At 43.5% G+C, this 27591-nt stretch overlaps 8 protein-coding genes across 12 annotated transcripts; 5 read left to right on the top strand and 3 right to left on the bottom strand.

The window, feature by feature from the left end:
* On the bottom strand, positions 1–1192 carry LOC145697422 (uncharacterized). The gene is made up of 2 exons (XM_081774628.1): positions 924–1192; positions 1–878 (listed from the first exon to the last, which is right to left on the bottom strand). Exons 1-2 carry the CDS (start codon positions 1149–1151, stop codon positions 111–113), a joined length of 996 nt encoding a protein of 331 aa, XP_081630754.1. The 5' UTR covers positions 1152–1192; the 3' UTR covers positions 1–110.
* Positions 1193–1697: 505 nt separating this feature from the next.
* Positions 1698–2257, bottom strand: LOC145711923 (putative E3 ubiquitin-protein ligase HERC1). Its single transcript, XM_081789613.1, has 3 exons — positions 2023–2257; positions 1781–1976; positions 1698–1737 (listed from the first exon to the last, which is right to left on the bottom strand). The coding sequence occupies exons 1-3, from the start codon at positions 2255–2257 to the stop codon at positions 1698–1700; spliced, it is 471 nt and encodes a 156-aa protein (XP_081645739.1).
* Positions 2258–2342: 85 nt separating this feature from the next.
* LOC145697399 (putative E3 ubiquitin-protein ligase HERC1) lies at positions 2343–27463 on the bottom strand. Of its 2 annotated transcripts, XM_081774596.1 has the most exons (12): positions 27380–27463; positions 27082–27208; positions 26890–27033; positions 26628–26845; positions 24333–26536; positions 19249–22285; positions 17131–17154; positions 16826–17007; positions 13153–15198; positions 12985–13107; positions 5175–8516; positions 2343–3146 (listed from the first exon to the last, which is right to left on the bottom strand). In XM_081774596.1, exons 1-12 carry the CDS (start codon positions 27438–27440, stop codon positions 2475–2477), a joined length of 12180 nt encoding a protein of 4059 aa, XP_081630722.1. In that variant the 5' UTR covers positions 27441–27463; the 3' UTR covers positions 2343–2474. The 2 variants fall into 2 exon arrangements, with proteins under 2 accessions (XP_081630722.1, XP_081630731.1); XM_081774605.1 differs by lacking the exon at positions 17131–17154.
* Positions 3613–5205, top strand: LOC145697498 (uncharacterized). Of its 3 annotated transcripts, XM_081774722.1 has the most exons (6): positions 3613–3689; positions 3765–4055; positions 4643–4719; positions 4790–4855; positions 4898–5041; positions 5082–5205. In XM_081774722.1, exons 2-6 carry the CDS (start codon positions 4015–4017, stop codon positions 5114–5116), a joined length of 363 nt encoding a protein of 120 aa, XP_081630848.1. In that variant the 5' UTR covers positions 3613–3689; positions 3765–4014; the 3' UTR covers positions 5117–5205. The 3 variants fall into 3 exon arrangements, with proteins under 3 accessions (XP_081630848.1, XP_081630840.1, XP_081630859.1); XM_081774714.1 differs by lacking the exons at positions 3613–3689; positions 3765–4055 and adding an exon at positions 4095–4272; XM_081774733.1 differs by lacking the exons at positions 3613–3689; positions 3765–4055 and adding an exon at positions 4337–4425.
* Positions 15382–16824, top strand: LOC145697451 (alkaline ceramidase 2-like). Its single transcript, XM_081774661.1, has 6 exons — positions 15382–15567; positions 15724–15847; positions 15896–16125; positions 16170–16315; positions 16362–16534; positions 16612–16824. Exons 2-6 carry the CDS (start codon positions 15744–15746, stop codon positions 16763–16765), a joined length of 807 nt encoding a protein of 268 aa, XP_081630787.1. The 5' UTR covers positions 15382–15567; positions 15724–15743; the 3' UTR covers positions 16766–16824.
* LOC145697462 (uncharacterized) lies at positions 17195–18501 on the top strand. Of its 2 annotated transcripts, none has more exons than XM_081774673.1 (4): positions 17195–17346; positions 17949–18043; positions 18092–18244; positions 18287–18501. In XM_081774673.1, the coding sequence occupies exons 1-4, from the start codon at positions 17231–17233 to the stop codon at positions 18472–18474; spliced, it is 552 nt and encodes a 183-aa protein (XP_081630799.1). In that variant the 5' UTR covers positions 17195–17230; the 3' UTR covers positions 18475–18501. The 2 variants fall into 2 exon arrangements, with proteins under 2 accessions (XP_081630799.1, XP_081630807.1); XM_081774681.1 differs by lacking the exon at positions 17195–17346 and adding an exon at positions 17524–17596.
* LOC145697477 (uncharacterized) lies at positions 18604–19235 on the top strand. Its single transcript, XM_081774691.1, has 3 exons — positions 18604–18695; positions 18737–18994; positions 19037–19235. The coding sequence occupies exons 1-3, from the start codon at positions 18651–18653 to the stop codon at positions 19172–19174; spliced, it is 441 nt and encodes a 146-aa protein (XP_081630817.1). The 5' UTR covers positions 18604–18650; the 3' UTR covers positions 19175–19235.
* On the top strand, positions 22281–23771 carry LOC145697442 (uncharacterized). Its single transcript, XM_081774651.1, has 3 exons — positions 22281–22528; positions 22569–22697; positions 23156–23771. Exons 1-3 carry the CDS (start codon positions 22303–22305, stop codon positions 23731–23733), a joined length of 933 nt encoding a protein of 310 aa, XP_081630777.1. The 5' UTR covers positions 22281–22302; the 3' UTR covers positions 23734–23771.
* Positions 27464–27591: the final 128 nt, after the last annotated feature.

Raw genomic sequence — 27591 nt, 5'->3', positions numbered from 1 at the left:
GCGTTTATATTCTCCTATCTTTAGTTTATTTGCTAGCGAATGTTGCAAGTATAATTTTAAGTGGCAGTTGAACAGTAATTTGACTATGTTTGCTTTTCATGAAAATTTTCCTAGTTGAAAAGGTCCGAGTAGATTGGAACGCTTTCATCGCCGTTGACCGAGTTGTCATCATCATCGTCAGTGTCAAGTGGTTCTTCTTCATCGGACTCATCGGTGTACTCCATTTCATCTTCTGTTACTTCTTCTTCCTCGGGCTCAGAGTCTGTCTCCTGTACGTATTGTCGCTCCCGCATTTGAGCTTCGATCGAGATGACTCGGTCCTCCAGCAAACGATCAGGGGATGGATCGATTCGGCGAAGACCATCAGACGCCATCATGTTGAAGACGTTGTATCTTCGTCCTCGCAATTCTTCAGGAAGATCATCGCGAGTGTAGCCGGGCGGTCGCTCGAAGAAGGCATCAAGGCTCGAAGAAGTTCCGTCGTCCCCGTGTCCGGAGTCGCTCTCCGTCTCCGATTCTGAATCAGTTTCCTCAGAAGAATCAGAGCTGAAGTAGTCTCGCACGCGGAGTCGTTGTGGATTTCCAATAAGGCGAACTCGTCGGTATTCAGGCGATTCGAACTCTGGCATGGCGACGGGAACACATGTGTGACGCTCGCTCACTTCCCATTTGATTGTGTATCGAGTCTTGTCGATAACTTCTTTGGAGGGCTTGACGAGCCATTCGACATCGTGAGTCGACGGGATTTCGATTGTCATTGTAGCGAGGCAGCTCTCGCCGTCAGGTCGGATTCCGTCGCAGGAGGTCTTGTAAGTCGTGTCGCTGTAGGAACCGGCGATGTTGAATCGGTACATGTTTCCGTCAGAACGAACAATGAACTAAACAATATTGTAAGAAAAAAGAAAGTTTTTTGAAAATAATACCTGTGGGAAGATATCACAATTCCTGAGATCGACATTGCATAGGAAAGGTTGATAAATGGTGCCATTGGACTTCTCTGTCCGGATGTTTTCCTGGTTCATTCTCACTGCTTCTCGTCGTTCCCGTTCTCGCTGCATTCTGTTTCTTCTGTTTAGCAAGCGAGCTGCATTCACTCGCATAGAAATACGAATCTCAGACCCAACACGAATTGCTCTAATATTGGAAATCATTGTTTTTGTGATTTTTTGATATGTTTATGATTCAAGCAGTGAGTGGGCTGCTTTTAAACCCCCGAGCGAGAGAGCGCCCCGCCTCGCGAACTTGGACAAGGCAGATAAATCCCCCGCGCAGATGGTGTAAATTACGGAATTCGCAATTTGCCCAGCTGGAACCCAGCGGGACTTTTTGGATTTGCACAATGCCTGAAATAACCCACTTCTCACAATGCCTATTACGGGGAAAATGATAAGGAAAAAATAAGGTAAGTAAATATAAATAGAAATCGATATAGATCTGAGCAAAGTCAGTGTATACCTCATAAAAGTTTTATTAAAACTACCTCAATACTTAAAAGATCAATAGCTAAATAGCCATAAGAAAAAATATGCACAGGGACAAATAATAAGAACAGACTTTGTAAAAAGAAAAATATTTTTATTTGAATTCAGAAATGGAATTCAGAGGTAGAAAAGGAGTAGATATGAGGTATTTTTGGTTGAACACCTGTTATTAAATAAAATAGTACATAAATGAAAAACGGAGCGAAAGAAAGAGTGTTAGAAGATATTCTCCATTCCAGTTTCGTCTTCAGCGCCTCTGAAAAAGGTTTTTAAGAATACGTAGCTTTGAAGAATCTTACCTTGTTAACATATAATTATCCATATCAATTGCTCTGCAATGCTGGATTGCATAAATCAGTCGATCTCGGAGGGTTTCTTTGGATCGATAGGGTGGCAAACGGAGCTGGAAGAAGCAAGTTTGCGCGGTAGGCAACGAGTTTGGATCTTTGTCCACTTTCATGATTTGGAATCGTTGGGTGAGGTCCGTTGCTTTTACTATAAAATTTATAAATGTGATCAAAACTGTCACTTAAAAACTTACCAGGAAGACGAGATCTGCCAGAAACGAATTTCAAGAACAGGACTCGCTGAGAGTCATCAAACTCTGACAAAACTTCCCATAGCCACTTGATGACTTGATCGTGCTCGTCCATGTCTCTGTATCGGGAGATTTGCTTCAAAGCGGAGACGGAGACATGAGGGGAACCGCAGACCATCTCCTCCAATTTTGCGCCGGTAAGGACGGACAAAAGAGGGCCTGGAATAAGGCGGGACATTCCCTCTCTAAAAATTAAATAAGAGATTCGTTCTCAATACTTTTCTTTTACCTGACAGCTTGAATTTGGACATTGCACTCCTCAAGTCTTGTCTCTAGCGCATGATGAACGTATTCCCTCCGATTGTCGAAGTCGAGCTTGATTTGCCGTCCTCCAGGCACGACAGGGACGAACTGGCCGGATGCAGATTGCACTTCCCATGAGTCGAGGGGAATAATCACATTGAAATTCTCCGCGTCGACCTCGTGCTTGTCGATTTCGTCGATGCACTTGAGCGTGGTAAGGATGTAGCCGTCGATTTCGTCCAATTTTGAAGCGTTCGGTTCTTCGCCTGCCAGTTGCCGCCAAATTGCTGGGGCGAGGTGAATGTCAAGGGGTTTCTTGGTTCTGATTGCGACGCCGAACATGATTCCGATGAAGCGCAGTTGACAGAGTTGGAGGTGCGAGTTCGCTTGTGGATTGAACATGAAACAGTCTCGGTAAGATCCGACATCGCCTTTGTTATTCGGTGTTCGAATAAGCAACGAGAGACCATGAGCTCCCCGTTCGAGTTCCTCGCAGATCTCTGTAAGAGTTTCGTCGAAGACTCCACCAGCGTCGTCGGCTCCTCACCAACGAGACGCACTTTCCAAGCTCGAGAAGGCAGCCGAAGCTCAGCGCCATCAACAGGTTCGATTTGTGCGGCGATTTGCTCGAAGATTGTCTGGCGTTTTTTACCCTTGGTGGAAAGACGCTTGACGGTAATTTGTGGTCCGTAGTTTCGACCTTGAACCATAGTTCGCTGGATTGCCTTTGTGATGGGAAGGACAGTCAGGCGAGATGTAAGTAAGGCTCTAAGACGGCCGTCAGCGACGAAGCTTTCGGCGATCGTGAATGGTCCATGAAATCGCTAGTGAATTAGGTTAGTTGAGCTGATAAAGTGATTATAAAAAAGTGTTTCTACAGAAGAAAAACCTTGACCCAAATCTTGACTGATTGAAAACGAGCAGCTACAGAAGAACCTTTCTGGCTGATCATGATTTGGATGCATCCAGGATGCAGCATCCTTGTAATTAATTTCATTGAAAAAAGGAGAGAAATCAATAGAGTAAGTCCTAAAGTAGGGCCCGTAAACCTGTTAGCTTTTTTAGTCTTTGATCGATGACCTTTCTTTTAGAATTTTACAACTTACTTTCCCCAGGAATTGAATATTTCAGACGATTGACGCGTTGATAATTGCGCACAATAAGACGGACTATTTAAAGTTTATTAGTCGAGTTCTGCAAGAGAAAAAAGGAAAGACGTTATTGTCTGGAAAAAGTCGTTTTAAATTGGATCGAGGTAATTTTCGTCTTACTAATTGGACTCTAAACATTGTCAGGTTGTTCAGTCTCAAGATAACCGAAGACATAGAGGACACACTCACGAAAAAATTTATGCATATTTTCATCAAGTAAGCTCGAATACAGTTGAAGTCTTACTCTTTTATAACTAAATTTATGATTGACGATGTGTGAAATTTTATCAGGGAAAATGAGTTGCGTGCAGAAAGAAAGACTGGAAAGATCTACAATGCGAAAAATCTTTCAGGACCAAGGAAAGGATCTACAGGAAACTGTAAACAGGGGTGTCAACTAGTCGGAGCAGCCTCATTTAGTTTAAGATTTATCAATTTTTGAGAGACGGATAATGCATAGGGTTCGTTTTCAATATTCATCCGGGCTGGCCGTTAATTGAAAGGAAGAACCCTTTCAAGCAGGTTGTCTATAAGTCGCCAAATGAAGCGTGAGACTCTCAATACTCAGAGCCGTCAACGAAGGTAGGTTTTTGAGGGAAAAGTAATTTTTATGATGTCAGGCGGCAAAATTGCCATCGCGACAAGACGATTACCCCTCTAACCAACGACTTATGTTAGAGTTGTAAAATTACTGGCCACTTTTTAACCGCATTTTTAACAAATTTATAATAATGACAAGAGAAACTTGCAACGGTCTTTGTTACAAAATAGAAGGCGATCATCACTTTTCTCACAGAAGGTAATGATTATTTATGAAATTATTTATGACAAGACGCACTTTCAATCATAAGTTATGACTTTGGGACAGACAAGGTTCAAAGGTTCTATTTGATGATCCTCTATAAAGATTAAGTATGGCAGGCATTGAGACCGTTCCACACATCGCTTTGAGGTAGGGTATCGAATATTACTAGGTAAGTAATTACTAGGCTTATGTAGATTTTTACGATAGGTTATGCTCCACAATTAGTATTTCATTTGTAAAACAAACCACGAGAGAATGAACGAAAATTTACTCGTTCAAGAGGTGAACGGTCAACTTTTTGACTACAGAGTCGCATGCACTAAATCGTGCGAATTTTTAATTGAGCAGATATTAACTTTTTTAGGAAGAAAAATGAACATTTGATTGACCCGTTTCTGCGACCACCGATTTGCCTGCTGATTATTGTCGTTGGACTATTGAAAGAGTTTTATATCAACTTTGAACTTTCCGTAAGTTCCAATGTTTCAACTGTAGAAAACTCTCTTGAAGACCCCTCTCACAGTCCTTGGACTGATTTTTCCGGAAAAACTCGCGAGCCAACATGAAATATCCCTACGTAAGTAATGAAAGACGGACATTTGAATAAATTTTCTGTAAGAGACTGTCAATATCATTCTCATCGCTATTCTTATCACCGATACGATCCTTATTTTCACCGGGGTTATCTGGCTGTACAAGGGAAGGGAGGAAATGCTTCTCTATGCACAGAGAAGTCAATACATTCAATTAAACCCAGTAAAAGGTAAAATAAATAAGGATTACACTGTAACAAGTTCATTCAGTCGCGAATGGATATGGGTCAAGTAGCACTGTCTAAAACTTTGTAAAAATCACTGCCACGGCAATAAAACCTGTAAATGAAATATCAGACTTACCGGTTTCGAAGATAGATCCAGCATTTTCCAGCATCTAAAGACGGTCTCATTAAACTTGTGTAGGTGCTTCAGTCGAAGTCGACAATCCTCTATGTCTTCCGACTTCAGGACCGCATATTTCGCTGGAATAGCATCGGGTGTTCCAAGATTGTTTCCACCAAAGTCAGACTTAGGTGGGCTTGTCCAAGCGATACTGTGAGATTTTCCAGCGCGAATCTGCTTGATTCGGTGCCCATTGAAGACAAGCATTGGTTCATGAACCTTGTTGAAGTGGCCACAGCCAATCTGACCGTCAGAGTTGTTTCCCCAGGCCCAGACGTTGCCATCATCATCTAGCGCAAGTGTGTATTCAGCGCCACATGAGACTTGAACGATACGCTTGTTGATTGACGTCAATTTAGTTGGAATGACGGTTTGTCCAGGTCCACCGATTCCATTGAATGCATCTTGGCCACTAACATAAACGTCACCATTGACAGCAAGGAAGACGGACCATTGATGGCCGCAGTGAACGGATTTTATTCCGATGTTTTCAAGAGCAGCAATTTTGTTAGGCGACTGAACAGCAAGAGTATTACCAAGACCTAGTTTTCCGAAATCACCATCACCGAAGGCCCAAACTGTCATACCATCTCGTGACAGAGCGAGAGTATGATTTAGACCACAACTCACGCTGGCAATATTGCTACAATCGTGGACCATAGTTGGAGTTTTCTTTGAGGTCGTGTTTCCATGTCCAAGCCTACCGTAATCACCGTAACCGAATGTATAAAGATAGCCACTAGCTGTGACAACGGCTGTGTGCTTGTATCCACAGCAACCATCTATGACGGTTTCGCCAACTAGTGCTTCGACAAGGCGCGGTCGTCGTTGTCTCTCTGAGTTTCCATGGCCGAGTTTTCCATAATCGCCATCACCCCAAGTGAATAGCTCCCCGCTTTCGGTAATTGCCAGGGTGTGGCCGTCTGAGCCAACAGAAGAGGAGATTTGAGTGACGATGAATCCCTGAAGAGCATTTACCAGGCTTGGCACATTGAGATCATCCGAGTTTCCATGCCCTAAACGGCCGTAAGAGCCTTCGCCAGTTGATGTTACTGCGCCAGTTGATGTGCAGAGAAAAGTGCAGTTCAAGCCAAGCTCAATCGTTTGCATATTATCGAAAGCTTCAAGTCGTCTAGGAGACGCACAATGTCTTCCTACATTCATATTGATTCCAAGTTGGCCATGTCGGACTCCACCCCAGACGTATGCTTTCGCTTTGACACCTCGCCAGGATTCTTCCTCGGCTTCATACCATTCAACCAAGGCGCTATCTTTTTCCACAGTCCATTTCTTATGCCATGAAGAAGGCAGATGATACGGGAATCGATTCATACCCATCTGCGCAACAGTGCGAAGGCCGTCAGAAATGCGCGCGAGCCATAGATAGTCAGATTTCTCACGCGGAGGAGCATCGTCGAAAATGCTAGCGTGGTGGTAACCAATGCGTCCGTGCAATTTGAGTGCGCATGTGATTGAGACAAGTTTCTTCATATAAAGCGAGAATTGAAGCTGCTTGTCCGTATTGACGTCGCCATACTCGGTCTTGAATTGAGCTTTCAGTATTTTTGGCAGGCGGATGATGAGCGAGTAGAATATAAATGGGGCTTTTTCAAGATTATATTTTTGTAGCTGCTTCGCACCCATCGATGGTAACCGCAATTGGGCCAGGTTGGCTGCTTCAACGCTGAAACTCTTAATAATACGGGAGCCCGGAGAAGTAGAAGTTATCCAGTGTCGAGCAGGATCGGATGACGGAAAGACCATCTTTGCATCAGATAATCCAGTGTCCAATACGCTGAGCAGGATCGGCTCGGGCTTGACCATGTCCCAGAATTGAACCTTACCAAGGCTTGCGACATATAGAGTGCTCAGATCTTGTGAGAGATAAAGCTGTTCGATGGAGGTGTTGAAACATTCCAGTTCAGCGATTTTTTCGATGGAAACCGAAGTCGGCACCACAGCAGGAGCAGAATTCGAAACTTTCACCGGAATGATCGGTATATCATCGTTGTGGTGACCGATCTCATCGGTTGATTTTGCTTTTTGAACTTCAACAAGTACATTCGTCCAGATTCTCCAGACGACTGTCTTTCCATCGGATGTTCCACAGGCGAGAATGCTTTCGCTATCGTTGCGCTTCGTCAGAGAAACCGAGGTGACTTTAGTTTCATGCTCAAAATGGCCAATAATGTCGACTTGTTTGTAGAAACTGACAAGTTTAAGATCTGAACTTGGTCCAACTAAGATCGCGGTTAGGCCTTTATCTGAAGGCACATGGATAAGATCGTCGACTTCGGTATCAAAATGGAAAGTATTGATATTTCTGCCATTTTCAGATGCTGAGCTTTTATCCAGCGCATAGAAATGACCTTGTTTGGAATACGCGATGGGAGTTCCATTGCTGAAAACGTCGATTTTATTGATGGAGCCAGGGGATGGAGATCCATTTGAAGGAAGATAATGGGTTGCGAAGGTGATTAGTTTTCGGTGGACCGTGTTGACATGCATTTCCTGGAGTGAATTATTCTCGAGCACAGCATAGATGAAGTTGTCCCTGAATGCTATCGCTGTGATTCGCTCAATAAACGTCTTCTTCATTGTATTCTTCTCGGATTGGTAAAAATCCAGTTCTTGCTGGACATCCTTGATCGCTTCTGGTGAGTTGCCATTGATATCGAAACCATCATTTTGAAGATCCCAGAGGTAGACGGTTTGTTTATGAGCAGCAACGAAGATCTTGCCACATTTTGACCAGCAGACATGGTCGAATTTTTCGACATTTTCGCCAATTACAACTCTGTTCAGTTGCCAGGTCTGGTCTAACTTGTAGAATCGCACAGCAGCGGGCTTGTGAACGATGACCGCGATTTGGTTGATAGACTCGTTGAATAGAATGTCAGATGTCTCGGCGCACGGGCCGATCGCTATATCATCAGCGAAGCGCGGCAGAGGTGATAATAATTTGCCGTCGAAGAGTTTCGCCTTTCGCGCGTTCGAGACGCGATCGGCATCGAGTGACTCGAAGAGCTCGTTGAGCTTGAACACCAGCCAATGCTTTTCCGCCTTGGGGAAGTTGCGACTCAGGACACACAGTGCGAAGCCATCCAAAAGACGGTGAACTTGTGATGGGGGACAATTGGCAACGATTTTGCCCTTTTTTGTTCGCAAAAATAGATCATCTTCTGGATTAACAGTTCGCCGAGCGCCAGAAAGGATTGTGATGAGAACTTGAACAACAGCGTAGCGAGTGTCGGATTTGACGGTTGCTGCCAGCCCCTTTTTCGCGAAATGAGTGAGATTCTGAAAGAAAAGATTGATATTTTGGAAGAAAATGAAGTTGAAATGCTCTTGTTTTGCTCAACACGTTTTGCTCGACAGTCCAATAATGACTCTCTACTGAATACGCTAATAACATCCCAGGAGGACAACCAAACTCGTATAACATGATTTAATTAACTCCTTGTTCATATAACTTGATTTCAAGAAAAGAACAAATATACCGAAATAATAACTGAGTGCAGCTTTGCATAGAAAAAAAATCTTGTAATATTCTCCATGTGTATTAATGATTCATTTGAAAGGGAAAGGGAGGAGCTAAGGCATTAATAATTTTGTGTTCGGCGCATTAGAATCAGCCTTTTGCGCCCAGCTGTTGAATTTTGCAGTTCTCAAGTGTCACATTCACTCAACGTCCGAGTGAACCAAGATCAGACTCTGTCAAAATGTTTAATACGCAATGAGCTTTATACAATAAAAAAGCTGGCTATTTCTAACTTTCAATATTTTCCAAGCGAAACGAAACACTTGAAAAGCAAAGACGCTTGACGAAATCACAAAAAAATCACCGGAAATTTCTTATCTAGAGCTAAATATAAGCCCAGAGTCCTCATTTATCTCCTTTCAAGCTAATCCACAATAACAAAAGCGACGCATGCTTATAGCGAATAAGTCCGATAATAGAAGAACATTTCCGTGTGAGCTCCCAACCATAAAAGATATACGTTGACCAGACGTCATAATTACGACACGACGTGTTTTTATGACATCGGATGAGATCAAAGGGATCCGTTATTAGTCGGCACTACTTGTGAAAATTTTTACCGGGATTGCAGAAATCAATGGTGCCTCAAAATTGGACTAATTATCCGCGGTACTTTGAATATTGAACTGAAGCTGCCTGGGCCTTACAGTAAAATATACTATCCCGTATCTGGCGTATTAGCCCTAATTGTAACACCCTGCATGCATTTTTAAAAAGCCCATAAACCTATTTTATCGACTTATGCAAAGCAATTATCGCGAAAAAGAAACGCCAATAATCCCCAAAGCACTTCCAACCACCATATGATAAATGTCCCATTTACTCTCATCCTCAAGCTAACTATCGACTAAAGCCTGGCTTAGAAATCAGCTTTCCGTCTGTATAATATCAATCGAAAAAGGCGAGGATAAGGTTCAACCTAGCAAAAATCAATACACCGACGTCAAGTCAAATGTTGGCATGCCATTACCACATATGGCGGTGGAGGCAGAGCTTCAAAGAAACGCGCATGGGGCCAGATCAATTTAAAATTAGTTGAGCTTCACTTTGAAGTTCTAGTGCTTCTGGTCGATAGCTCAAATAGACTTCTCTTCTCCTACTAGGACCGACCAATGATTTGATGAATAACGTTATTACCTGTCATCTTTCATAACCAGCGCTCCTATAAAAATCTCCTAATTGGTATCTTAGCAAGACAAATTGCCCATCAAATTGTTCAGCTCATAATGGGCCCAAATTATATACTGAGCCGTTTTCTGCGCCAAGCGAATATTGCGCACAGCCGGATGATTGTAATAACACACTTTTATTTTTTAACGAGAAGCCGAAAATACCACTGGCGAATTTCCAAGATTGTAATTTTGTCCGTTCATTTCTATAAATTAAAGGGATGAAGATTTATGGCCTATCAATCACTGAGCAAGTTTTTCAAATTCTTTGAACAGTTTTGTTTTCAGAAAAAGTTAGAAAAACAAACCCTTTAATGTTAATGGACCTGGGCCAAATTTCGCGGCTCATCTTCCTTTCCAAACTTGGAAATTCACCGCGCTGTGTTTGTTTTCCCAACAGCCCTTTTTGTTTGTTCATCTCTGTTGCCGGTTCTCCGCAATTTCCGCAAATTGTCGGACAAAGTAGCACCCCGAGCTAATAATGACAAAGGAAACGCGGCAGATTTAGGGCAGAAGGTTTCCGGACAAAAACTTTCGCTACAAGGTGCGATATCGTATCACAGTAGGGGGCGATTTTCGAAGTATCGTCGGTCAGCTGTGAAATTTACCAAGATTATGCTATTGACTCTGAGTGAAAAGATTCTTCAACGCTTTCTTCAGCAAACAACTTATTTATTTAAACAAGAATTAAGACTATTTTACCTAAAATTTCTCAATAGATGAGAATCTAGTATCAATGATACAGTATTATTGATCCTAAGTTGTTTTCAAAGTCTTACTGATAAGCCACTACAGAACTTTTACATCCTAGGAACACGGAAAGCTAATAAAAAGACTCCAAGTGATACTCAATACAATCACAAAGATATCCTTATGAAACTTCATTATTCGCCACTCGAAAGCACTCATGCACAGGATTTCATAGATTTCCTACATCTCCACGCAACCATCCCAGATACTTATTTCAGTATATATTTCTGTCAAGGACAGAGAAGAGAGCGCGGCCGCGGCGCGATTCCACTGCCACGTTGGCAATGGGCGACGTGGCTTTTGACGATTTCTTAACTCTAGTACCGCTCTCTAAAGCTCGATTTTTCTATTACTCACTCATTCTGATTAGTGTCTTTATTAACGTAGCTTAATTATAACAGCCACCTCCAGAATGTTTAATTCTGTATCGACTCAGCTGACAATCGACAGCATCATCAATATCGACACGCGCGGGTTCGCTGCCGCGCAGTAAAATACAATGCATTCATCTCATTTAAATCGATATCAACAAGAGTATCCCTCAACTAAAAATACAATTTGTGACGGCGGTTTGTCACCTTGATGTTTGATTAATTATAAATGCATAAATTTTATTCTGTGCGGAGAATAAAGCATTCGAAAACAACTTCGAAAACTAGTACTTGGCGAATTGACCTTCTATCAAGTCCTTGTAAATCAACCCAAGCATTCTTTGATCAAAAGTTCACGAGACTTGACACTCGTGTCTCAGACAACTATTCAGCAGAAAACGCAGAATCAGATGATTTTCGTTCAAAAACAAGAGCATTAGCACAAAAGCGTAATTTGCTCAATTACAGCTGAAAAGTCAACATTGCTGAGTATGAGAAATTCAATTATACACACACATGTAGGCATAGGAAAATAGCGATGGCGAAGAGAGTTCTCGACCGTAAAAGGAAACAAAGCCCAGGCTGAGCGCAACGTGGCCTAGCGGCCGAAAGGGCTGCCACGTGGAACAGGGCGAGCCACAGAGCTCGAGCCCAACTCCAGAGCGCCCTATGGCTTCCCCATAAAAGCACACCGCCGGCTGATGCTGACCAGAGACCGACAAAAAGCCCTCGAGATGACACCTCAAGTCAACAGTTAGGCCAAATTTGGGCACACGGCCCTAAAACAAAAATTTTACTTTTTACACAGCCGCCACTTCCGGTGAAAAAATCCACCTTCTCCGATGGTTCGCCGGTCTCCCGCCGGGTGGCAGACAAAGAGACAACATCAACAAGTTATACCACCACCACCACCCTACAAAACTCATTGAACTCCAACTTATCAACGGGAAAAGTGCAATTTCGCTTCAATTTGTAAATTACCAAATGAATAACTCTGGGACAAATGTGCAATAATGTCCGTGAATTTTTAATTCTAGGGCAAGTCCACCACCTACTTTTTCAACACAAAACTTTTTTTCGCCTATTTTTATGTGCCGGGTAAAAATGCAATATTGAACCCCTTTTTTGCGTCTTTGAAAAAATCATGGCCCGCTTTAATTTTTTCCATCGCTCAAAAAAGGGTTCAAAGTCCCCCTGTGGGGGATCATCACCTTAATCTTCAAAAAAAAAGTACTGCAATTTTCTTTCAATTCTGAAAATTTTTTGAGCTAATCTTACTGTAAGGTTTTCTCGAGAAATTTTAACTTATTTAAATTTATAGCTCTGTGAGCTAGAAAAAATGTCGCTTCGATACGTGCAATATGTCGGAAACCTTCGCGGATGACTTTTCAACCCTTAGTTTTCGACAAATAATATTATATCGTCAGAACCCTTATTAAGGGTCCCTTAAAACCCCTTTCGCCTTGACTCCCATCGGTGATTGCGCTGAAAATAAGGGCGCCACCGCAGTGGGAGCCACGGTCAAAGGTTGAAAATAAATCTTCATCTCTGTCCTGTTCGGAACATATAGTGCAATATGGCCACGCATTTGCTACTGTGTTAATCTGCTCTGTATCATATGCTGGTTTCAACAACTGTATTTTCTGTAAATAAAATTTTGTATAAAAAAACTTCGCTTTGGTATCATTTGAAAATTGCAAGATTTGCAGTTATGAAACTTTCACACAAAACTGGAAAGTTTACGAGCATGAGAAAGCAAAAATTACGAAACAAACACGCTCAACAGCAATTATGATATTATGCAACCAAAATAATAAAGTCTAAAATAAAGTCTCCAAATGAAGAACTTGTAAAAACCTTCAAAAATGAGCAATAAAACAAGAGCAATTTCAACTTCAATCATTGAAAAAAGCGTGATCGAAAAAACCGGGGCTTACCTTTGTAACGATGTCAATAATGACTTCCGCTTTTTCTGGATCAGCAGCCAGCGCTTCCAATGCACGCTTGAGGTGTTTGATAGAAACGTATCCAGGAGACTGTGGCGTGTGGGATGCTGTCTCCTAGAAAGATGGGTAAACAAACTTATCGCCGATAATTATTCCTACCTGATCGAGAATCGTTGACGACTTGGAGTTCTTCGGCATAAATTCTTTGGTCGCCGCGGACAAGTAAAGCAGCTTTACCAAAAGATTAACATCATCGAGGCCGAATTGCTTTAGCGTCGGCGCAATCTTCTCAAAGGGTTGAACAGCGGCCATGGCAAGAGTTCTGAGCACGACTGCTCGGGCTGTCAAAACCTTCACCGCCACGAGAATCGAACTCATGATGTGGCACTTCTCGGTCCAGTTTAGTTTCGTCTGTCCGATCAGCTGCGAAAGGCGATACTTGGTCATAAGCTCCTTGGCATTCTTCTGATTCGGCTCAAACTTATCATCAATGATGTCTTTCATAAACAGTCGCTTTTCACCGAGTGGATCTGGCCCTTCTGGAACGACAGAATCAGGGATGTCGTTTCCTGCTAAGCCAATTTGACCAGCGATTTCGTTGAGTTTCTTGGGCATTGACGCAAGTCCTTGAGTAAGATCTTCAACGTTAGAATCAGCCATTTGCCCACTGCGGAAAACATGGAGGATTCCTTTGAGTCGCTCGTTTACGTTTCCTTCTTCAACGTCAAACAATTGCGCTAGAATGCTGTTTGGTTGTTGCTGTCTTGGCGGAGGAATGACGTTGTTGGGCCATCTGGTCTCCGGTCCGGTCGCACCCTCGTCCACCAGCCGAGTAGTCGAGGGCTGATCGATGAGCTCGAATGCATCTGCAACTCGTGAGTCTTCCAGGTCGAACAAAAGAGGTTGAATATCCATCTGGTCTCCATTCGTTTCCTCCGAATTATCTTCATCCTCTGGATTTGGACTTTGAGGCTGGGAAGGCTGCATCACGGCTGGGGCTGGATTTTCAATCAACCATGAAGCGAGCATGGCGATTTGATTAGCATTCATACTTCGTGCAGTTAGATTAAGCCTTTGAATACCGCTGTTTATGTGATCGAGGGCGAAACCCATTTCCACTAGATTCGTCACTGCTGGCGGCTCTGGTGCTGGTGGAGGTGGCATCGGCGGTGCAATCTGTGCAGTCTGTGACGGATGAGAAGGCGTACCGCTAAATTCCTCTGCTGAAACGCTGTGAGAAGAGGCAGAGCTACTGAATCGTTGTGGTGCGCCGAAACGAGAGGGACGAAGCACTGACATTCGACGACCAGTAGGATTATCTGTAGCTTGAAGAGGTGCGGGAGGCAAGGGTTCAGGTGTGGTCAAGTGACCGCCACCCTCAGTAGACTGTCGCATGTGATGTTCTTCGAGGAGTTGTTCGATCGCGTTCCTTGCACGGCCGTGAGAAATCGGCTCTTCAATGGTGTCATCTTCATCAGTCGACATTTCCTCATCATCTTCTTCGAGCTCTTCTAGGTCCTCGTCAGATGTTTCCAAAGCGATACTTTCGTTTGATAAGGAATGACTAGAATCCAGTTGAGTAGCCTGGCCCATAGCAGAAGCGAGGAGTATGTTCGCGGATCGGTTTAGGTCCATTAGGTTTACGCCGATTTCGAGAGAGCTTGGCTTTGACGCTTCCATCACCAGTCGCTGAAGGACTTCGCGGGCCGAGTTTACTTGGGCGACATTCGTAGAGCCAAAGTAGAGCATAATGAATCGCAGCATTGCGGATTGCACCATGAATCCTGCAAAGGCTCGAGCTTTGATTCGCTCCCCCAAAGGGGGCCTGCTTGACGAAACAGAGTTGTCCATGGCCGACACAGCCGGGGTAACAGATGGCGATGTAGCGTTTGAGTTGTCTTTTGTTGCAAAAGCTTCGTTCTCGACAAGTCGGAAGAGCGACAAGATTGTCTCTGGAGAGATTTCGCCAAATTGTTCTAAATCGAAGCAATCATTTTGAGTTGCTCGAAGAGCTTTGAGATGCGTATCCGGAATCGGCTGATTCGGTTCAAAATCAGTTGTATCCCATTGAACCCGAATTTGTCCAGTAGCGCGATTCAAGAGTCCAGTAATGAGACCTGTAGCGTCAGAAATTTCAGATTCGCATTTTGCACCAACACGGAATCCACCATCGCAGCCGGAGACGAGGATCAGTGCAGGCCAAAGCTAAAAAGAGAATTTATTATTTTTTCTTTATTTTAGGATAAAATCTAATTACTGTCTTCAAATTATTTTAATGGCTTTATAAAAACGAAGCTTTACGAGAGTCATGCGCTTTTCAGCACGAGACTGGATACAAAAGACATTTATGTAAAGAAAAAATGTCTTATTGAAAACACTTGACGGGGATAGAGAAGCATTAAATATTATAACAGTAGTTCAAGCCCGAGGCGCTACACTTGACGGAAGGGTCTTGGCCGCGATCCAGCCGGCGCACCCGTTTTGTTCGCACTTTTTGGAAAAAGTCAACCTTGTGCATAAACGAAAGAGATCAAAGGGGCGTGAAGAAAGTTCAAAATCCACAAAAGAGGATCGGTAAGAGCCTACTAAGAGGGCCTACTAAGAGGGCAATAGGAAAGCCTACTAAGAGGGCAAAAGGAAATATTCCCTTTTTGAACGACATAAATTCAATCAATTAAATCGATGCGCTGGTGCGAAAAAACCTGTGCGAGGGAATAAAAATTTATTTAGAAAAAAGTGAGAAAAAAAAGATGGAGATCCCGAAGGAATTCAAATTGTTGAGTAGCGAAGTTGATTGGTGTGAAGAAAATTATAGAGTTACGCCTTTTATCGCAGAATTTTGGAATACAGTCAGGTAATCAGAAATTCAAAACCACACAAAGCTGAAATATAAATTTCAAAGCAATGCAATATTTCTGATTATTCCTCCAATCCTTTCGATCAAATACAAAAATTATGGCGAAGTACTAAGAGTTCCTGTTGGTTATGTTTGGGCTCTATTGACGATTGTTGGACTTGGGTCGATATATTTCCACAGTACGTTGTCACTGGTCGGACAATTGGTCGATGAAATCGCTATTTTGTGGGTTATCATGTGTGCTTGGGCCCTATTCCTTCCCTCATTTATGCTTCGTAAGTGGTTTTATTAAAGAAACTCATCATAAACAAATTTACAGCTTATCCGATGAAGCGAGAGTCATTCTATCGCATGATGACTGTTCTTACGGTAACATTCACTGTAATTTGCTTTATGAACCCTGAGATCAATCACAACGCACTTCATTTCTTTGCCATTCCATGCGTTGCCATTGTCATTTACGCGGTGAGTAATGATGAAAAATGAACTTCAAAGTGACATTTCATTTTAGAGTTCAATAACGAAATCCGAAACAATCAAGAAGCTCAACAAAATAAGCATCTTTTGGTTTGTTCTTGGCTTCTCAAGTTGGCTAATTGATCGAAATTTGTGCGAATATGTGTCGGCTTTTCCATATTTGCACTGCTTCTGGCACCTGTTTATATGCATTGGCGCATATTTAAGGTAGATAAACAAACGCAAAGGCATATTTTAACTTCCCGATCAAGTGTTTTCTTTCTATCATTATCATTAAATTTAAGCATTGTCTCGCAAAGCTTCTTCTACGCCGAAATGGAGCACCCCGAATCTTCACCAGAAATAAAATTCTTTCCTTTCGAAAATGAGGAAAGTTGGCGCTTTGTTGGCGTCCCTTATGTTAAAGTGTCTGTATCTTCAAAGTCAAAATCTATTTAAATTCAACGGATATGTTTTCTGTACTTTCTTGCCCAAATAAATATTATTAAATAATTGTACCTTTGTTAGAGCAGTTTCGTCCGAAGCTCGGGCACAATTTCCAGCAGTTTGAAGTCGTTCACGGACTTGATGGTTGATCGATTCTGTCCAAAGAAGGTGGTCCTTATGAAGATATCGCATGGTTTCGATGAGACTTTCGGCGACGCATGTTGGGTCTGGCGCGAGGAAAGGATCTCCAGCTCCTAAAAAGAAATTTTATTTCATGATAAAAATTGAGGATTTTCACACTGTTAGTAAAAATTCATTAGTTTGAACTCAAACTCATATGAAACGAACAATATAAACACGCCATTCAAGTATCAAACCTTCAGCAAATGCCTGCTTCGGGGCTAAAAGAAACCGTTTTTGATTAGAAAAGTCGATAAGAGTAAAAAAATAGGGTTCATTTGGAAATCTAAGGAGGTGATGCTCGCATTAGCCATTTTGTTACAGATTTTTCCAAATGTGCTTTCTTGTGGAAAACTCAGAAGGAGGATTCAAGAGAGAAGATTACTTGAAGATGACGCGCAGGAGAAAATCAGGTTGCTCATTATTTGTTCATTGTCAGTATTTAGGAATCAATAGAGGAAATGAGAAATTTTCTAAAGGGTCATTAGCATGGGAAGCGAAATTACACCCAGGCAGACTGTTGACAGAAACAACATTCGTTTAATTTCCTAACCACGATGACGAACTGTGTGTACGCACATTCGGCCTGCCGCACCCCGGGTATATAAAACGTATCTGATAGACGATCCATCATTACAGAGAAATCTAGTAGAAATCAAGAAGGTAAGATGATCCCCTGGGGTTAGATTAAAAAATGGTATCTGGCTTCCAGGCAGAAAATTGATTGTTCTCATCATTTTTGCTGTTTTCACGACTCAACTAAATAAAGCTAGTTTGAGACAACTATCGTAAACTCTCAGTTAGCTGATAAATTGAGAGAGCAGTTTACTGATTTCAGTAAGGATTCTTTTACGTATAGCGTAATTTGTCGTAAAATTATAAAAAGGAGGTGCCAAATAGAAAGAAAACTGTATTTTACAACTGACGCTCTGAGAATAATGACACTTGCCAACGAATATAAAAAGCCTCTGTCAAGCTATTTACCCATTCAAAAGAAATAATTCCCCCTTTTTAGCACTACCATGCCCGTCGCCAAAGAAATTCAAAACCTCGCCGCCACCTGGAAGCAAAGCGGACAGGAGAATATCGATAAACAACTCGAGGCTGCAGGTAATTCGTTCAAATGAAAAGGGTAGAAAATGATAACGTGACATTTAGGTCTTGGCTGGGCGAAGAGAAAAATTGCCGTTAATTTGAGTACAACCGTCACTTTTTCATTCCCCGACGATGATACATTCCATGTCGACTTTACCACGAAAGTAATGAGCAAGAAAGAAAAATTCAGCATCTCAAAAGTCACCAAGCACAAAAGTAAGATCCTCTCGTTGAACGATCATTTATCGAAATATCTAGATTTCCTTGATGAAGATGTCGAGTCCGAGCTCTTTATCGAAGACGGACATTTGGTCATGGTGACTCGGGGCGGCTCCCCCGGTGAGATCCGAACAGTTCGAATTGTCGAAGGCGACAAGCTCACCATCAAAACTACTGTCGTAAAGAAAAACGTTACTGGCATTCGCTATTTTGAAAGACAAAAGTAAACTGCTAATAAATCTCAAAGAATATTATGCGCATTTGTGTTGATTTTTGGTGACCTATGAACTCAGAACCGTAAGCAAATAACCAAAGATGGGTGGGACTCTCTGCATAAAAATATCAGCAGAGAATCCAAACATCAGAAGAGTAAATTCCAAGAGTTCAAAATTTTTTTGAAAAAATGATGGGCGATTTTCTTGAGCGATTGAAGGGCCGATGGGTTCAGGTAAATTGCATCAAATTATTCAAAGCTACTGAGATTTCAAGGTGAAAACAGAAAACATGGATGCAATCTACATCGCTTCCCAAGCGAGTTACATCAAACGCAAAGTCGCACAAATGATGACCGTGCATTTGCAAGTCGACTACCCTAACCCGACATCTATGTTTATGTCCTTTCAATCAAAACTGAAGAACATGGACATGAACTTGTCTTTCGAAGGCCCTTCTCCTCACTTATCCCTCAGCGATGAGCCAGTTGAATCTACCGTTAAAGTTGATGGAAATCAAATGATCCTCCATTCAGTAAGTTAAAAAATAGTTAAGCTTCCATAAAAATACATCTAGACTGGAATGGCGTATGGCGACACCACTCGATATTTCACTTTCAACGAGGAAAATCAACTCGTCATCAAGCAACAAATCAAGGAAGTTATCGGTACCCGATGGTTTGAGCGAGAAAATCAACCTCCAAAAGCTGCTTAATTATTCCAAAATTTAGCTTGAGCTCGAAATTTCCCCAGCATCAAAAATAAACGATTCAAGAAAACCTTTCTTACCTAAGTCTTTGAAAATGCCTTGTGTAATCATGGAAGAGATTCTGACTTTCTCGCCAGGGCTTGAGCTGTAAAAAGTAACAACTGGGTAGAAATCGGTGTCCACAGGTAGATCTTCGAAAGCCAGGGCAGGCTCTCCATCGTTTTTCGCGAAAGAAAGTGTTCTAGCGTCCGTGTCGAGAATACAGGTAATGCTGTCATCTTGTGTGAACGGCTGAAGAGTTCGATTTCCAATCTCGCCACCATGATAAATGTGTCCAGAATACGCGCGATAAAGCCACATATCTGTCGTTGTTCTGTGCGAGTGATCTGTAACTGGCAGTTTTGAAATGCCAATGCAAGTTCCTTCGTTGCCTCGCGCTTCGTTTAAAATATCTATTTTCCAAACATGTCTTCCGCTTGAAAGTGATTCTGCAGCGATGCCGTATCCGCGCCCACCAGTGGAGTGACAGAGAACGTTTGCGTCGGAATTGTCAATTGTGCAGGAAACAAGTTGTTCATCGTTCCATCCACATTGACCAGAGACTTCTTCGCATTCAAGATCTGTCGAACAATTTGACAGTCTTTTTAGCGTGACTCTATTCGGATCTTGATTGACTAAACGCAGGGGGACCCAATGGGACTCGTACAGATGCGTCATCATTCCATCTACACACTGGTTAATAATGTCGTCTTCTTGTATAAACGGAGAGATCTTTTTCATAACTTCAATCGCTAACAATCTTGGACGAAGACTCTTTATCAGGGCGACTCCAGATGAGTCCATTCTAATCACTTGAAGGAGCGAAAGAGCCCATTGAAGATTCGCACATTCTTTGCAGATGTCTTCATTCCACATGACGCGATTAATGAGGGCTAATAGCTCAGCCAGGCACGTTTCAAATGTTTCGCGCTTTTTACTCGGCCGAGCTGAATCCCATATTTCAGATAACTGCGTGAGAAGATATTTGCAAGCGAGTTTGATTAATTTTGGACTTGATTTTGAACCATAGATGCCAACAGCGAGGAGTATACTTTGCGACATGCCAACTGATGCGATTTGGTGAAGTCCATCGACTTTCAATTGACCGAAGTTGAGCTGAAGGAGCAGTTGCGGCGTCATGATGGACAAACCAGAAGTATCAACCCCTTCGGTACTTTCGAGACAATTGATCGTCGCCAGCGCGATATTTTCCAAAAGAGTAAGATCAGTGCTCAACCACTTGAGTGTGAGACCACAAAGGGTATAAACATCCGAAGCGGAAGTTTGACGGTCCGAACTTAACGACATTTGCTGTAAAAGTTTTCCAGTGAGCTCTTTCCACACGCGGGTTATTTGCGACTTCAAAGCGGGTCGTGCGTGCGCTACGTCTTGAAGATAATGATGAAGTCTATGGTCGAGTGGATTTCTCGCCAGCGGATTCTGTAGCAGCCCGAATACTGAGACTAGGAATGCACGATGCGCTGTTTCACAGAGTTTATTGAGGAAGCCATTCTCCATGTATTGATGCAGCTCTTGCAGCGCTTCAACTCGTGATTTGGCTGTGTTCTCCTCCCATTGAATAACCTTTAACATGCTCTCTGGATCAAGCGAGGACTCGTTCATGAATTCGATGATTTGCTTGAAGGCCAGGGTCTCCATTTTGCTCGTTTGATTGTTCGACGTTTGCGAGCTCTGGGCCTGTTTCTCCTTTTCGCGACGGATGTGCTCTCCAATGTTGACTGCGGATTGCAGCGGCTTCTCACGCAGAAAAAGATGATCGCCCAGGAGTGACTCGGATCTTGAAAATCTCACTGCGCTGTCGAATGAGGCCCTTCTCTCCAGCTGACCAGGCCTGATGCTAAGATCAGATGAGGAGTGTTTTAATGAATCGCGCATTGTTATAGTTTCGAGATTAATTGAGCTCCGCCGATCGGATAAACTGTCGCTGCACTGTCGTGGTTCTTGGTTCGAGTTGATACAGAGTAATAAATAAAGTGCTTTTTTCAAAATAGGAGTATAAAATGAAGCCTCGTCGTGTTGTGTGCGCGCTCTTTTCGGCTGTGAATCTTCTGTTGATGATGGACGACGGTTACGAATGTTCTGGTTAAAAATAGGATAAAGCGGAGGCTGCTGCGCGTCGTTGTGCTCTGGTGGTGGAACTGTACCGCCGGGAAGAAGCATGTTCGTAAACGGCGGGTCAAAGGGTCCCCATGGGGTTCCCAGTTGCGATTCAGACGGTGGTGCGACTATACGCTCCCCAGCGATTGCTGGCTGAAGTGGGACTGGTCTCAGGGAAGTTGTCGATGCATTTTCTTGCTCCTCGCCTTCCAGCTCCGGAACATCGTCATCAGAATTAGTCGGGCTCTTGTGCTGACGGAGGACTTCTAACACTTGCTCGCGGATTAAGAACACTTGTCGATAAATAGCAGCAGAAGTCTCGTTGCGATTATGATTTAGAAACGCTGCCAGAAGAATACGAGTGAATCGCTTCATTCTTTCACCACCTTCTTCTGGATCTCTTGCAGGCCAATCTCGATGATTTGCATCTCGGAAGAGCTTCTTCCATTGATTTTCAGCTTCTGCAAACATTTTTTCTCCAAATGCGAGATTGTGTAAGTCCGGGTCGATTTGACAGACTATAATTTGACTTCCAGGCGTATCGACGTCGAGTAATTTCGCGGAAATGTCTGATAGATTTACCGACTCTGCGTACTCAGTCAAGTTTCCAAGCGAGTTGAAGTCTTCTAGCGTCGTTTTCGGTCGGCCAGGATTGACTAGCTGATGATTTATCGATGATCCAAGCAGAATCGCTACAAGTCGACATGTGTCGTTGAGGCAAATGTTCCCTTCCGGCTCGACGGTGTTGCGAGAAGTTTCGTACTTGGAATTCCAAACGATCAACAGCCGCGAAAGACAGGGTCGCAATTTGACGAGCATAGCTGGCGCACCATTTAGCGCCGCGGCGCAGATAAAATTTGTAAGTTCAGCTGCTAACTCAACCAGATCCTGCTCATTCGTCTGTAACACGCGGATTTGAGCTTCTAGCACCATTTCGGCGAACTCCACCACCAGTTTCGTCTAAAAAGAAAAGTCAGATGAGAATATTTTCCCTTTTTGCAACAAAAGCATTGTTCGCTACTTCTGATGACTATGAGATTCCGCCAGGAGAAGGAGATCTGGCGAACTTTATGGATCTGTACCAGAGAATGAGAGCTGGGGGAAGCCTATCTGAGTTTGCAAAAGATTTCGTCGGTAACGAAGAGACAAAATGTGATGGGGAATGGTCTGATTGGATGGATGCTGACGATCCTTCCGGGCTAGGTGCGTAATCCTTGTTGTCTCCATTATTTAAAAAATTCAGGTGATCACGAGCCTTTGGCTAGGTTCATAGATAGGGAGGGGATGTGTTCAAATCCAACCGCGATAGACGCAAGAACTGTTGATTATGGCGAGCATTATCTTCATAGTGGAAATTTTATTCAAATATCGGCTGACAAGGGCAGAGTTTGAAAATGGTGAGCGCGAGCCACGAGCGAGCGCGAGCGAGTGAGCGAGCGCTCATGCTCACCCGCTCACCATAAAATTCCGTGCCGCCGCTCCCGCTCACTCGCGCTCGCCAACAGCCATTTCTAGTTTATCCACCCTGGAGACAAAGTATTACGATATTTGAGAAATTTCTCTTTTAATCGCGTTAGAATGCCCGTAATTGTCTTTTTATATAAAATTATGCGTTAAAAATTATAATTATTAGAATTTTCAAGGAAATACTCGCTAGAAAGGCCCCCGAAAAGCTGCGAGTGAGCGCAAGCGAGCGAGCGAGCGCTCGTGCTCGCTCACTCAACAAAAATATTTCGGGTCTGCGCTCAAGCTCGCTCACTTACGAAAAAATTTATGATTGTCTGCTCGCGCTCGCACACTCACAAGAGCTCTGACCATTTTTTCAAACACTGGACAAGGGCCTCTATTGCTGGAATCATTTTCAAGCTAAATTCGGACGAGAATTTTGCAAAGATTTTGAAGTGCGATTTTGTTGTCCCAGCGCAACAATACCATCAGAAAGTGCTCGAAGATATGTGGGAGTACCTTGCGATGGTTATCAATCGGAGTGGATCACGATCGATGGACCAAGCGGTGTTGGTGATTTAGAACTGGTCGAAAGTGTGATGACATTAGCCCCCGATTTGCTATTTTGTCAGCCGATAAGCCATGAGCTCCGTGTCCTTGGAAGAGTTTACGAACCCTTTCACTATTTTAGCATCCCCAGATTCGGGGTTATCGGATATTCCGATGAAGACATCACTATCCGTTATTGCTGCAAACAGTCAACGCGAAAAGACCTTGTTCTCGTCACTGGAGCATCGAGATCGATGATCAAAGACAATGAATCTATCATTAACTGGCTGCTCTTTCATGGAGAGGAGGTGCAGGAATATACGACATTTTGGGTTGGGATTTATGACACTGGAAGTTTTCAAAAATACTCCAATGTTGATGAGGTAATTGGAGCTCTTAGGAAACGGGTTTGAATTGGAAACGAACAAATGACCGATAAAAGTTGTCAATAAAATTTTCAATGGGAATTTATGTAGTGTCAAAGTCGATTTTACCCTTTGAAAGAACAATAAATGGTCTCCTGGACCACTCACCCAGCTGCACCGTTAAAATTTTCGACCTCATTATTAAAATTTTGGATGAGTCTAATTTCCAAGCGAGAATTTTCGGATTTTTGGACAGAGATATCGATAAGGGAATCCACGATGAACTCCTTAATGCAATGATCAAAAAAATTTGGCAAACACAGTCGACAATGCAACTTTTTCAAACTGGCCGATCTGATCCTCTTTGTAGTTCTCATTACGGAACAAAATCATGCTTTGGCCCGAGACCAAGTGACGAGCAATTGGTGGAGCAGTTTGAGGCAATGTCTAGCAACCTTATTCTCGTTTCTAATTCCGCTGATTACTGGTAAAAACATAAAAATACTATTGATTTGAGAAAAATTTTAGCCAAGAAGATGAAAATATAGAACCCGCGGAAGATGTTCAAGAATTTGTTCAAATGATTTCGAAGCCAGATCTTCTCGCCCTCCTGATTGAAACCCCGATAATTTGAAACAAAACCTTACCTGATCACTTATTCTCGCGGCAAGATGAAGAATGCATGTTTTTAATAAACTGTGTGTTATATTTCTTAGTTCATCGAGTTTTTCCCAAGCAAGAAGAAGCGACGTGAAGAATTTCCTCGTTGTCTCCACCACTGGTAGTTTTTCATCAGAAAAATTGAGTAGAAGAGGCATTCCATCTGAAGATTCCAGAGAGGCTAGGATGATAATGAGTTGAGTTTTCTTTCCATGAGACATCTTTGCCAGCTTGTCGGGGCAAGTGGGGAGAAGGGTAAGAAGGACTTCGATGCGACCAGCCATATCAGGCATGAGAAGCTCCGCACCGACCGTGACGCATTGTTCGATCGTTTTCGCAACATCGCGGGTATAGTTTTTGTCCAAACTTGCGAACAGAAGCTGTCTTAGAGCAGTCGCTTCTTCTCCGAGAGGATTATCCCCACTATGATGGAAACTCTTCGCGACGTGAAGGTGGTTTCGTAGAAGTGTCAGTACTTGAAGATACGCCTTTTCCTGCTCCTTCAGATCTTTGAAAGGGGCTTTGGGAGCATCCCGCGGCTCGTATTTATCTAGAAGCTCTCTGATCGACGAGAAGGTTTTCTGGTGCAAGTCGAGTTTGAAGGGCTTGTGTTTTGTCTGCAGGTGTTCTTCGCAGGGCGCCGCGGACCAGACAAAAGTATGAGTAGTTCCAGCAGATACTTGCTGGATTCCAGCGCCATGTAGGCCCTGAACCATTTGCGGAGAAGTGTAAGTTGCGATTCCACTTCCAGTACCGCACTGGCCGTTCTGATTATTGCCCCAAGTAAACACGAGGCCATCTTTTGTCAAGGCGATGACGTGATTTTCACCAATAGAAATATCGATGACCATTCGGCCAGATAACCCGCGCACCACTTTTGGAGTCAAGTAGGTCTCATCGCTGGCGCCATTTCCAAGGCAAGGGCCGAAGCCCCATACGTACACGGCACCTTCTCGAGTCAGAGCAGCGGAGAGTTGGGTTCCAGCCGCAATCTTCGTGATCGTCAAGCCTTGAAGAGCATCGATGATTTTAGGTCGGAACTGACGATTTGTATCTCCATGCCCGAGCTTGCCATTTTCAGCTGCACCAAAGGACCAAACAGTTCGCCCGTCAGTCGAGAGGACAACAGTATGGTTGAAACCGCAGACAACTTGACTTGCTTCACGAATGTCGGGCACTTGAACGGGCACAGATCGCTGGAGTGCATCCCCAAGGCCAAGACGACCGTAGTCGCCTTCGCCCCAAGTGTAAAGATTTCCAGCATCGCAGATAGCTGCTGTGTGGCGATGTCCACAGTCGGCGTCAACGATGACTCGGCTCGCCAGGGCTTCGATGAGTTTTGGACTCTTCTGAGTAGTGGAATCGCCGTGGCCGAGTTTTCCGTAATCGCCATCGCCCCAACTCCAAATTTGTCCATTCTTGCCGATGGCGACAGAATGACCATCTGACCCCTTGGAGGTCATGATTTTCCGAACTGGAGCGGAGAACTCAATCAAGATCGGACTTGAAGATGAAGCAGAAGCTCCGTTTCCGAGCCGACCATAGCTTCCTTTCCCGTTCGCCATGACAGTGCCGTTGGAAAGCACGGCGAAGGTACAGTACTGACCAGCAGTCATCGACATCACCTTTCCGTAGACACTCAGGTTTCGCGGGTAAAGGAGCTTATCTTCTGGCGTGGCGTCAGTCAGCTGCTGGGAAGAGTTCGAGCCCCAGCAAAAGACTTCTTCAGCGTAGCTTGGCCCGCCATTATTGGCGCCTTCATCACCGGACGCAACGGCGATGGATGATAGGATCGTCAAAGCGCTTTGATCCGCAGTGACTTTGGGCTTCTTGGCGATCATATTCAAGATCTGGGCTTCAATTGAGCGAACCACTTCTGACTTGGGTTGACTTGAAGAATTTGCATGGGCTTGGATGGTATTGATTGCAGAGTAGAGCGCGGCACCAGTGCACGAGACAGAAGTCGTGAGTTGAAGAGAAACGAAGGACAGAATGTGCCGAAGTTGACCGCGTTGAATCGCGATGGCGAAGAGGGTCTCCGTGGCGAGCTCCCTGATGGTTTCGTCGGAGGAATCGGCGATCCAGGAAGAGAGGAAGCTCTCCATTTGTTGGAGACAGTCAGTGCCAAGGGCTCCGAGAGAGTTGGTTTGGGATAAAGATAAAGGAGGTAAACTGAGTAAACATGACTTTGACAGGCTTTAGAAAATTCCGCCTAGGTGAAAGAATCTCATTTAAATGGGTTTTTCATTGGATTTGTTGGTGATTTAAAAGCCTTTCCTTTGCTGTAGATAAAGTATCGATAACAAGTTGAATGTTGGAAGGAGAATCAGAATGAGAACAATTCTTGAGAAGAGAAAAGACCAATTGCAGACCTGCTTGCGCCATGAGTTTGTGCACGGCGTTTTCTGGCTGCTCGTGGTCTTGTTTAGAGGAAGAAAGAGAGGTCAATTTTGAGGTAGACTGGCGCTCCAGTGCAGCCTTACTTGCGTTTTGCGCGGCCCTAAAAGGCAGATCAGTGAAATCAAGGAAGAAAAGGAAATTCACCTAATGACTCTATTCGACACGACGAGGCGTTTGCTGAGGATGGCTCCGAATTCAGAATCTTGCACTGCTCGGATAACCGCCCTCTGCTGAGCGTCGATCACATCAGACATGAACTGCCGACAATCTTTCTCCGATGGCGCATTTCTAGAACAACGTCGTCAGCCAATTGTTGATAAAGATGAGGAGTCTTACCGTTCGAGGTCGGGTAACACCGCCGAGGCTCCGATATTTCCGGTGGTTGTATAGCAGACCTCTTTGTTCTTCTGCAGCCGTTCGAAGAGCTTGACGACGTCATCTCGATAGATAGAAAAGAGCTTTTGTCAGGAGTCAGAGGGGTGTTTATTCTAAGAAAAAGAATCTAAAAAGCCAAATCGAGGTCGATTCTATTTGATAAGCAAATTGACTTTGACGACCTCTTTATGACACTTTTAGCATCGATATTGCCCTGATAACGAGTTTGATTTTTAAATTCTTGAGACCCTTTCCTTAGGCTCATTGAGCCAGTCTTGATCTAATCGCTCAAGCCATTCGGCGCGTAGACGTCGGTCCATGAAAAAACTACCAGACAGCCTAAAACTTTACATAACAACTCTCTCTATTCTAGAACAGCTTGTCAATCTTCCGAAATAAATTTTATAAGCGTTGAGTGGGTGTGAAATCCACGGTTTATGATTTCACCGCTTTTATGAACAAAATTTTCTC

This window comes from Oikopleura dioica, chromosome 1 (genome assembly GCF_907165135.1).
Source record: "Oikopleura dioica chromosome 1, OKI2018_I68_1.0, whole genome shotgun sequence".
In the NCBI taxonomy this organism is placed as follows: domain Eukaryota; kingdom Metazoa; phylum Chordata; class Appendicularia; order Copelata; family Oikopleuridae; genus Oikopleura; species Oikopleura dioica.
This window is presented reverse-complemented; position numbering and strand designations above follow the sequence as displayed.